The 11,517-nt window shown below is 37.6% G+C and overlaps 1 protein-coding gene across 2 annotated transcripts in view; it reads right to left on the bottom strand.

The window, feature by feature from the left end:
* Window positions 1–134: 134 nt before the first annotated feature.
* LOC137406515 (elongation factor G, mitochondrial-like) overlaps window positions 135–11,517 on the bottom strand; it is a 28,722-nt gene continuing 17,339 nt past the window's right edge. Inside the window, exons 16-21 of one of the 2 annotated variants that reach the window (XM_068093104.1) lie at window positions 9,563–9,655; window positions 8,869–9,012; window positions 7,140–7,301; window positions 5,149–5,301; window positions 2,083–2,153; window positions 135–260 (exon numbers count right to left, since the gene is read on the bottom strand). In XM_068093104.1, the coding sequence (XP_067949205.1) occupies window positions 2,118–2,153; window positions 5,149–5,301; window positions 7,140–7,301; window positions 8,869–9,012; window positions 9,563–9,655 (588 nt within the window). In that variant the 3' untranslated portion in view covers window positions 135–260; window positions 2,083–2,117. Of the gene's footprint in view, window positions 261–1,731; window positions 2,154–5,148; window positions 5,302–7,139; window positions 7,302–8,868; window positions 9,013–9,562; window positions 9,656–11,517 lie in introns of those variants that run through there. The other variant, XM_068093102.1, reaches the window with a different exon arrangement.

Below are 11,517 nucleotides of genomic sequence, written 5' to 3'. Positions count from 1 at the left end.
TGCTCCCAATATATCACTTAACAAAAACAATCCTCTTCATTCTCAAGCACTTGATGAATCTGTCGAAGTTGTGAGTGATAGCGTTTGGCTAAGGGTGGGCGAGCTTCTCGAGAGATGAGATCCTTCGTTTGTCTTACCATAGGAACAGAGAGGCGACACGACGGCAATCCTGTGTCTGAGAATTGTGCGCTGTGGAATGGACCGCCTTTCGGTTGGTAGTCAATTGCTGTAGTGGAGTGGCGCAGCTAACCAGCCGATCCCTATGGTAATGAGATACTTTATGCTGTGTTATCGCATGTAATTATTTAGTATGCGATAGCAGCGTGATGACAAATGAGGTGTAAAACTTAATGGAAAGATAGATAAGAAAAACTTAACAGATGAACTGATTAATTATCAAAGAAATATTGAGTGTAAGGATGACATACATCATAATATTACCACTACACATACCGATGTGTGAGAAGCAGAAATTAATGCTAAGCGCTACATGGAACAAATTCTTCAATGAGATGGTTCACTAGGGCAAGAGCTGGCAGCGGATGAGGAAGTCAGAAAACTCATGCACAATTTGCTAGAACATAGGAATTGAATGGAGGTTATGAGGGCGAAGTTGAAAAAGAGAACATTCTATCCATCGAAGGCTGACAGGAATAAGCTAGGATAGCAGCAGCAAAGTTGGGGCCAAGAGTAGAATTGCGATGTCACAAGTTCCCATCCACTCAAGCAAATAGCTAAGGGAATATTACATAACAATTGTGAGAAATGGAAGCTGACAGTAAATGGAGCAGGTAATGCTGAAGAACCTTGGCGACCGACTCTAACAATGTCTGGATTATAAATTCTGCTTAACCCAGATGGATCTTATCAGGAGCATGTATTTGTATATTAGTACATCCAACACAAAGGACATTTCCACATTGGCATAAAATCAAAGGATTCGCACGTCGGTGTCAGATGTCTTACCATGACATGCGCCACGTAGGCGTATGCCAATACATATTCTAACGCAATGTTATAGAAAGCATAAAATGGCTGTAGAACTGTAGTATAATTTCAGTTTGGACACCGGAGTAACTACCAAGTCGGCAAGAACCCCTGCTTTTGCAACCAAGGGCTAGACTCCTAGAGCTTGTTTGCAGGTCAGCATAACCAGTGCTAGAGCTGAGAGAGCTCTAGAGATGATCTAGAGCTGACAATAAGTAGAAGACTGAGAGACGAGTCATGAGAGAGAGAGACGAGTCATGAGAGAGAGACGAGTCATGAGAGAGAGACGAGTCATGAGAGAGAGAGAAAGGAGAGGAGAGAAAGGAGAGGGAGGAGAGAGAGAGAGCTCATGGCTGGTGATGAGAAGTTGAAATCTGCCAGTAAGCGGAGAATTTATGAACATAATAGAGCCAAAGGAAGCCAAGTGTCAGTTATTTTTGTTGTATTTTATTACACTGAGCAAATAAAACCTGAATAACAAAACATCATCCTTTGATACCTGTGGTGGAGTTGAGGCTGTGCTAAGGCATTGACCTCCTTATTTATTGTCAGATAAGAATCTAATCTTAATTTAGAATTGTGATGGAGCTGAAGCACCCGAATAGACATTTCCTAAAGTCAATTTATGACATCAAACAAATATCACTGATTTGCTTTAATCTCTACATAAGTCCACCTGACAACATTAACATAAAATAGTGTTAAAACGCCGGTATATACAAGAGTACACAATACATAACTGGCTGGACTTATATACAGATTGTGTATTGAAACAGGAAGTGATGTTGACCTCCAGTAAATATAAAATAGCACTAGAAGGTTCAAACGCATTCAGTATTTACACAGAACAGGATTTTATGAAATAAATAGAAGCATATAGAATTTGGGCAAATCGCAGTCAAAAATACTAAATATTACCAAATCAACGAATGGATTGTAAGAAAACCAAGTGACAGCTAACTTAAGAATTACGGTTGGCTGAGCTGAGAAAGCAACAGAGTGAGAAGTAAACAGAGGCTTCACCCACCTGTTACCCACTGTCACTAACAAACTTCACCCACCTGTTAGCCACTGTCACTAACAAACTTCACCCACCTGTTAGCCACTGTCACTAACAAAAATTTGAGCCTCTAATTTTTTCCTTTTTTCTTTTTGTTCTTTTCCGCCTAAAACAAACAACTGACAATCATCTACAGAGCGTTATGGCAGCAAGACAATAAGAAATTCGACAGATATCAAATAATGTAAGCAGCGAATAGAAAGAAAGAGGCAGACACATTCTCTCAAAGCCTTCGCAACTTGAATTTAGCTGGCGAAAGCAGACAGCGCACTGCTCTGCCAACGGACACAAAAACATCCGGTGACTCACGACTTGCATAATGCTTTGGATGCTTTTACACAAAAAATGGAAATGAAAATTAGTGCAAATTTCTGCAACGTGTAGCATATTGTAGTCCGACTAAACGAGTACATGTTTAAGGTAAGCATGTGAAGTGTTAAAAGTGATGGAACACTTGCAGACACAACCAGCTAAAAGCTAACCTTTTAGACTACCACGAAACCAGCATTTACTACAATCTCATAAATTTATCAATATATAATAAACGATTTGAGTAGATATTTGAGGCTGAACCCGGAGTAAATTCTAAAAGTTTACTTTTGATGTTTCTCAAAACATGGCAGGTTTGTAGGGAAAATGGAAAAGGCCGTTAAAGATTAAACATACCGTCATACCTCGACATACGAGCTGAATGCGTTCAAGGACCAAGCTCGTATGTCAATTCTCTTGTATCTCAAATCAATTTTTCTATATAAAATAACTAAATACGAACTAATCCGTATAATTTGGTATAACACAAAAATATTACAAAAAATTAAATTAGTTTAGATTCCCACCTAGTCCAACTTGAAATAAGTTACATTGTGTACAGCTATCTATGCATTACTGAGTCTAAACTTCTATGGAAATGTAACAATAAAACCGCTTTTTATTGATTATTATTAATTTAAACTTTTACATATAATTAAGTACATTTTGTTTTTATATAGTTTTATACAACGCAGTTGTTGTGATGAAATACAAAGTATTTATCATTAGAATGTTGAGGTGTTGAATGAATTAAATGAAATAAAGGTAAGATCTTTTGAAAACCTTTAATAATGTACATACTTCATATTGTTTTACGGTATGAAATATTGTTTCAATCCTCTAACAGTCTTCAAAAGCCACCTAAATAGCACCATCGTGTAAACATCACTCAAGTTAAAAATACTACAGTACTTTAGTAAAGTACTTTCTACAAATGCACTTCCATTATTATTATTCGTCAACAAGTTGTTTAAAACTGACTGACAAGCTCGAATCAGCTTAAAACATCTATCATTATTTTATGAATGGTTTGATAACATTATATAAACGATAGCTATTACCGTCTTGCTAAAATAGCCCTGTGATAACGTGAGTAAATGACAAATTGAGTTAAAAGATACAAATTGTCTGTATGACTAACTGAATATAGAAATTACTATTACTATTTCTCCTATTATTACTATTTCTCCTATTATTACTATTTCTCCTATTATTACTACTAGTATTATTACTACTAGTATTATTACTACTAGTACGCTTGCCAGCCAACTGTGAGAGATCGTCATGAGTAAACAATATATGAAGAATTCTACAGTGTATCGGTAAGGCGACTGAGTGGTGTAGTGATAGTGCACTTGCTTCTGAATCTGACACGCCGGGTTCGACTCCCATTGAAGGCAATTTTTTTTCTTAATGGTCTTAGCGTGGCTTTGAACAGACGGAAGGACACTGGTCTTATTATAGTAAAGATTCCTTACTAAACCTTCTTTTATGTAAATCCCACCTAACTTGAAGAATTTATGTAAAGTTTTTGCTTCGTATTACGTAAGAAATTCCCTAGGAGTTCATCAAATCGGTGCAAGTTCTCAAATTTTATTTAAATAACGAGAATCTTGTAGTTAGCTTTAAAAATATTGCTGTCTCTCCTGCGGCTCTTGGAAGAGAAAATTATGCGTACAGTTATCTTTATTATATATGTAGTACTCTGGCAGTTTAGATCGCTGAGTGAGGTAATCAGGTGTGCTGATAAAACACAGAGAATAAGTCGCTGCAAAATTATTTAGAAATATCTACAGGCGGCCATTTGGTGCGGGTGTTGGAGCGCGGGTCTGGATGTCACGGATAAAAGTGTTAGAATGTGGGTCTACGAATCTGAATGTCATGAGTTGGAGTCTCATTGAAAGCATACTTTTATTCTAACCTCTAACACTGGCTTCGACAAATGGACGGACAGACCGACACCGTTCTCTCTATAGTAGATATATCATTTTTTCTTTATTGCATAGACCTTGCTATCTAGAAAGAAGTGATAAAAACGATTTAAATTGACATTGAAAATGTGAGCTCCCCTTGACTTATCGCAAAATTACTATAATCATGAACACTAGACCAAGGGAAAGGGTGGAGAAAATAGTTGTCGGTAAAGATCAATAATACCACAGTTAATGTACATTCATTAAATTATCAAGATTTGCTTTTTCCTATTTAAAGGGCTAGAAGGGCGAGTTTGGGACAACCTTGGAACAGATTAGGTGATTTGCATGTAATTTATTGTTGGTATAATGTAAAATCCCAATAACATCAACATTCTTGGAACGGCTTATTTATGGATAATTTACGTTGTAGGAGCGTCTACTGCAATTGATTGATTGTAGTGTAATTAATTACAGATCAGCGACCATGTTAAGACTTGATTTTCAACGCTTCTTCACAAACATAGTAACATTTTAAGCTTGAATAGGTGGCAGAACAACACAGTGCAAAGCTGATGAAGACTAGAATGTTTTTATTCATCTTCGTTCGACTTTTGCGTAAGAGGTCGCCACTAGGGGTCGCCACTACTAATGGTCATCCTCCTTGCCTAGGATTTATTGTGACCATGAGATTTGGCACAGGCGCAATTCTGGTTGGTGTCCTTATTAACACCACCAGTGGTTCTTGTCTGACTCAACCCATCAACCTACTGATCATAAGTTAGTGCCCTAACCACTGAACCAGAGGGTGTCTTTATTAATATAAAACACAGTACTCTGCGCACATAATGATGTTGATGGGCGAGTATAAAAACTCACCTCACTGTTTAGCTGAGCGTACTGCTCCATGAGCTCAGCCTGAGTGGCTGGCAGCGCTGGGCAGTATCTCGAATATTCCATCGAGTACTCTCCCTTGCCTTGGGTGCTTGATCGGAGGTCAGTAGAATAGCCAAACATGGCATTGAGGGGAACCTAACACGAAAGAGGCAAAATGAGTTAGTCGCAAGACAGTGTAACTATCCATGGCTACAATGAACTCAGTGTTAAGTTAAGATAGAAATTAAACATAGTCAAAAGGTGACTGTATATATGAGAGACCATTAATGGTAAGAGGCACTATGAGGAAGCACGCGTGTGAGAAGTTGTACTTATGAAGGAAAAGAGTGCTTGAGACAGCAACTTATAAATAAAGTTTCCAACTGAGTTGCATTGTATATGCACTTTATCTAAACTGGACTCTTCACACACACTCTCAGGTAGACATCTGATGTGAAATGACCTTTATATCTTATGTGCCAGCCAGATCTAAAAGTGCCAATCTATGACGCAAACCTACATTTGTTGTTGAAACTGGTCATCATTGTTACAAAATATTAATATAACTTCAGATTTAATTTTACACATGTTAGTTCTTTTTTCAATTAAATATAATTTTCAAAATCAGAATACAAATGAAATTAAGGTTTAAATTTTGCAGAATGGAGAAAGAGGGAAAGTGAAAAAAGTGACAGAGAGGAAAACGGAAAGAGGGCAGAGAGAGAGAGAGAAGAAAAGGAGGAAGGAAGAGAAGAAGAGGGAGGAAGGGAAGAAGAGGAGGGAAGGGAAGAAGAGGGAGGAAGGGGGAGGGAGGAATGGGGAGAAAGGAAGGGGGGAGGGAGGAAGGGGAGGAGGGAGGAAGGGGAGAGAGGAGAAAGGGGGGGGGGGAGAGAGGAGGAAGGTAGGGGGAGGAGAAGGGAGAGAGAGGGAGGAGGGAGGGAAGGGGGGGGGGGGGGGGAGGGGAGTGATAAACAGGGAAAGAAAGGAAGTGGGATAGGAGAGGGAAAAATAGGGAGAGAAGGAGGGATAAGAGAAAGAATAAAAAAGACAGTGATCTGAGTTTACTAAGCCCACCTCACACTCTATGGTAAACATATCTCATACTCTATGGTAAACACACCTCATACTCTATGGTAAACATAGCTCATACTCTATGGTAAACATATCTCACACTCTATGGTAAACACACCTCATACTCTATGGTAAACACACCTCACACTCTATGGTAAACACACCTCACACTCTATGGTAAACATACCTCATACTCTATGGTAAACACACCTCACACTCTATGGTAAACATACCTCACACTCTATGGTAAACATACCTCACACTCTATGGTAAACATACCTCATACTCTATGGTAAACATACCTCACACTCTATGGTAAACATACCTCACACTCTATGGTAAATACACCTTACACTCTATGGTAAACACACCTCACACTCTATGGTAAAGATACCCCACACTCTATGGTAAACACACCTCATACTCTATGGTAAACATACCTCACACTCTATGGTAAACATACCTCACACTCTATGGTAAACACACCTCATACTCTATGGTAAACATACCTCACACTCTATGGTAAACATACCTCATACTCTATGGTAAACATATCTCACACTCTATGGTAAACACACCTCATACTCTATGGTAATCACACCTCACACTCTATGGTAAATACACCTTACACTCTATGGTAAACACACCTCATACTCTATGGTAAAGATACCCCACACTCTATGGTAAACACACCTCATACTCTATGGTAAACATACCTCACACTCTATGGTAAACATACCTCACACTCTATGGTAAACACACCTCACACTCTATGGTAAACACACCTCAAACTCTATGGTAAAGATACCCCACACTCTATGGTAAACACACCTCACACTCTATGGTAAACATATCTCACACTCTATGGTAAACACACCTCATACTCTATGGTAAACATACCTCACACTCTATGGTAAACATACCTCACTCTCTATGGTAAACCATCCCTCGTGTGAATCTTGATTTATGATAACCCCATTCCTCTTGTTGAGTCCGGCCATAACTTGTCCTTGAAACTCAAGAGGGGCATTGACCTCTACACTCATTACAGGTTCCAGAATGTGCCATTGGCCAAACTCGTAGCACTATAAACGAGATCAATAATGCAGAAGAGTACAGAAGGATAATTGATAGCACCAGCATTACATAGCAACAGAAGGTTACAGAAAGATAATTGATAGCACCAGCATTACATAGCAATCAGGGAGATAGCTAGAGATAATTATGTAAGCAACAACCGAGGTGAGTAAACAGGTGAGCGAACTTCATACTGTCCTAATTCAAACAGTTGCTTATCTAGATAAGGCCGTCTTTACATCCTTTAGAGGTGACATGAGCTAGAAGACTGCATGACTCCAAACGGTTAAATTGGTCAAAAAGAGCTAGCCTTTATTTTGGATAAATTGCCTGTGAAGATAATTACGGATTTGAAGCAAACTGTGGGCCCATAGCTTATACCATGCTAGTAAACTGAAAGACGACAAATATGGCATGTTACTTAAACCATAACTGTCACGAACAACTTTTATTGTATTTACTAGGTAAATCAGACACGCTGATTCCGATTTTGTACTCAAAATAAAGATTAGTCCACTAACCTTCAAAGTCATTTAGGCTTTTTAAAGCGTTTCAATATCCGTTTCGAAAACAACACAATCGGCATTACAAGCTCCGCCCATAAATATGTGACGCAACCTAGCTTTTTCAGAAACGGAAGTTAGGAATGTTTAGTCCGATTTAGAATAATAAAGATGGGTGTCTTAAAACCCATTATTATCTAAATCCAGCCTGTAAAATAATTTCAGTTTTTTATGAAAGGGATATAAACTATTTAAAATTGCTCGCAGCTTGTTACATGACGTTTAAATGGGCTGGACGCCGAGAAAAATGAGCTCAAAAAGCGCGGTTTTATCACGAGCTAGCGTTGTTATCGCGCTTTTTATATATGCAATGCAAAATAGCTTATCTACCTTTCAGAAAAGACTGATATTATTTTTAAGGCTGAATTTAGATATTAATGGATTTTAAAACACCCATCTCTATTATTCTAAATCGGTCTAAACATCCCTACGTAACTTCTGTTCCTAAAAAGCTAGGTTACGTCACGTATTTAAGGGCGGAGCTTGTTATGCCGATCGTGTTGTTTTCGAGACCGATATTAAAACGCTATAAATAATCCTTCATTACTCTGAAACTTAGTGGCCTAATCTTTATTTTGATTACAAAATCGGAATCAGCGTGTCTTATTTATCTAGTAAATACGATAAAAGTTGTTCGTGGCAGTTATGGTTTAACCAGGTAAAATTGCTAACGATCGACCGTTTTTATATAAACAATATTTAATATAATGCATCTTATATATGAAAATCAATAATTGATGAAAATGTAACCTTGTAGCCCATCTATTCACTTAGCTGAGAACAACCTTGAGAGAATTTAGCCACCAATTACAAGTTCAGAGAAAAAAGATTTAATCCAGATTTATTGGACAACCTCTTGGACTTGTGAACAAGGTAAATATTCGTAAAGAGGTTTTGTGCAGAAATAAAATATGACTTGTGATATTAAACATATTCAATAACATCGCCATATACAAGGTATGCAGTGTCTCAACGAGGGAAGAAATGGAAGCTAGACAATGATGGTACTCACGTCCTCCATGGCACCCTCAGCAGCCAGCTGAAAGGCATATTCGCTGGAGTCAACTGCATGGTTCGCTCCATCTTGAAGCCTAAATCTGACACCTGTTACCTTGTGTCCTGTTAACGGTCCTTTTTCGCACTGCTGCTGGAATCCCTATACAACAGTCCCTGATAATTGTATTATAGGAATACCTATACAACAGTCCCTGATAATTGTATTATAGGAATACCTATACAACAGTCCCTGATAATTGTATTATAGGAATCCCTATACAACGGTCCCTGATAATTGTACTATAGGAATCCCTATACAACAGTCCCTGTTAATTGTATTATAGGAATCCCTATACAACAGTCCCTGATAATTGCACTATAGGAATACCTATACAACAGTCCCTGATAATTGTACTATAGGAATCCCTATACCAAATTCCCTGATAATTGTACAATAGGAATCCCTATACAAAAGTTCTTGATAATTGTACGATTGAATATGAATCAAATATGTGAAGTTCAATGTAGGAGTGTACAAAATTATCAAAAAAAAACAATTTACTTTTCATAAAACAATATATAAACAAACGCAGGTTGGGTTTTGGTGGATCTCAAAAAGAAAGGGGTGTGTGACATCATGAGAAAGCTTTTAAGACCAAAAATAAAACTAACAAAAAGCTCATTTAAGAAGATAGCAGAGTGGCTCTTACCTTTTTGATGCCGGGAACAAAAACCTTAGGTATATTTGTGCCAATAGTTTCGTCGCTGAATTCAAGCTCTGTGCACTGCTCCATCGGCATCGGCTGTAACAGAAGAGGAAATTGAAAGGCTAACAAAACCTCATTCTATCAATGATATGCATCCCACGAGCATGTCAATAATTTCTGTTGTTGATGCAAACTTATTCAGAATATGTGTCATGAATTACAAAATGTGGCCAAGAACTGCAAAAGCTAGCTAAAGAACACCATGTGGTGCGATGAAGCATCACTGAACCTGGTTTCCACATCGTGCATGAACCTTGCAAAGCACTTTTTCATTTCAGCTTCTAATGAACATAACGTTTGGTTACACAAAGCTCTGAGGTTATTCAAGTATATGTCTACATGGTTGTTATTATAGCTGTGTGATAAGAGATTTTTTAGTTTCTGATATCCAGTTTGAAATAGCTAATGATGTTAGATTTTACAGTGCAATAAATGAAGACTTTATTGAAATGAATACAAACGTTAGCAAACAGCTACAGTATTTTGTAATGGAAACATATTCTACTACTAAATGAAACATCAAAACACCAAGAAAACTCGACCACAGCTTTCTACCACTGCAACAATCTTTAGCAAAAAAGAATCGTTGCTGAAGAGCGGAAGCTTTCACGCATGCACGGAGTTTGCTATCAATGTAGCCAATAATTCTAGACACCCGTTCGAATGGAGCATTTGTTGCAGTTATAACAAAACAGTGTCTTGCCACCTTGCTGAGCAGTGGTAGAGAACTGGGTTGAATTTCTAGTAATGCAGTATAAACTGTCCTCATCTGTGATATAATATTATTTTTCCTGAAGGTATTTTATGAGGCTGGTTGTATTATTTTTTGCCCTAAACTAATGCACCACAGTCTTTGCACACTGCACCAGTTCCATTACTTTCTTCAACGTCGCTGAAAAACTTCCATGTGCTCGATGGCTTTTTTTGACATGATTAATGTGCAGAGGTAATAACATTTCTGGCTGCAACTAATTAGGCTTAACAGCACAGGCACTAAATCACACATAAGCTGTGGTAATTAATAATTACCACTGTTTAGAATTAAATTAATTATTTAATTACAAATAGTGGTTTATCAAAAACGTAAATAAACTGGTTAAGAATGTCTTTCATTGATATAGGCTTAGTATTACATGGCCAAGTTGATATGGCATTAACATCGACACATATCGACATGTAGTGCAGCTATAGTTGTTACAAAGCATCGACACAAATCAACATGTAGTGCAGCTATAGTTGTTGCAAAGCATCGACACAAATCGACATGTAGTCCAGCTACAGTTGTTATAAAGCATCGACACAAATCGACATGTAGTGCAGCTATAGTTGTTATAAAGCATCGACACATATCGACATGTAGTGCAGCTATAGTTGTTATAAAGCATCGACACAAATCGACATGTAGTGCAGCTATAGTTGTTATAAAGCATCGACACAAATCAAGATTTAGTGCAGCTATAGTTGTTATAAGGGTTTCATACAAAAACAACAATCTAGCATAACAATTTTAGACGACTTGCATAATAATCGTAGCGCTAGACCTGAACACTGACAGATATTTATTATCAGTGCAGAGGTGATGACTATATAGACAAATAAATAAATAGACACAATTTGCGATTCAGCCCTGCTAATAATCAGTCTTCATTGGCAACTAAGAAAATTACATTTTAAGAAAAAGCATCTTCAGAGTATAAAATAGCTTTGATTCCCTTTTATGTGCAGCCAATCACGATGCTTTTCTCCACCTTGTAATATGCACGCACTGTTTTTCGAGATGACAAAAGCATTTTTATTCCATTTAATAGTAAATTGAAACAAGTGTTAAAGACGTAACAACATTCAGATTAATCTATTGTTTCAACACTTGTGACTTCGGTAAATAATCTTAAATCTAA

Source organism: Watersipora subatra, chromosome 10 (genome assembly GCF_963576615.1).
Source record: "Watersipora subatra chromosome 10, tzWatSuba1.1, whole genome shotgun sequence".
Taxonomy (NCBI): Eukaryota; Metazoa; Bryozoa; class Gymnolaemata; order Cheilostomatida; family Watersiporidae; genus Watersipora; species Watersipora subatra.
This window is presented reverse-complemented; position numbering and strand designations above follow the sequence as displayed.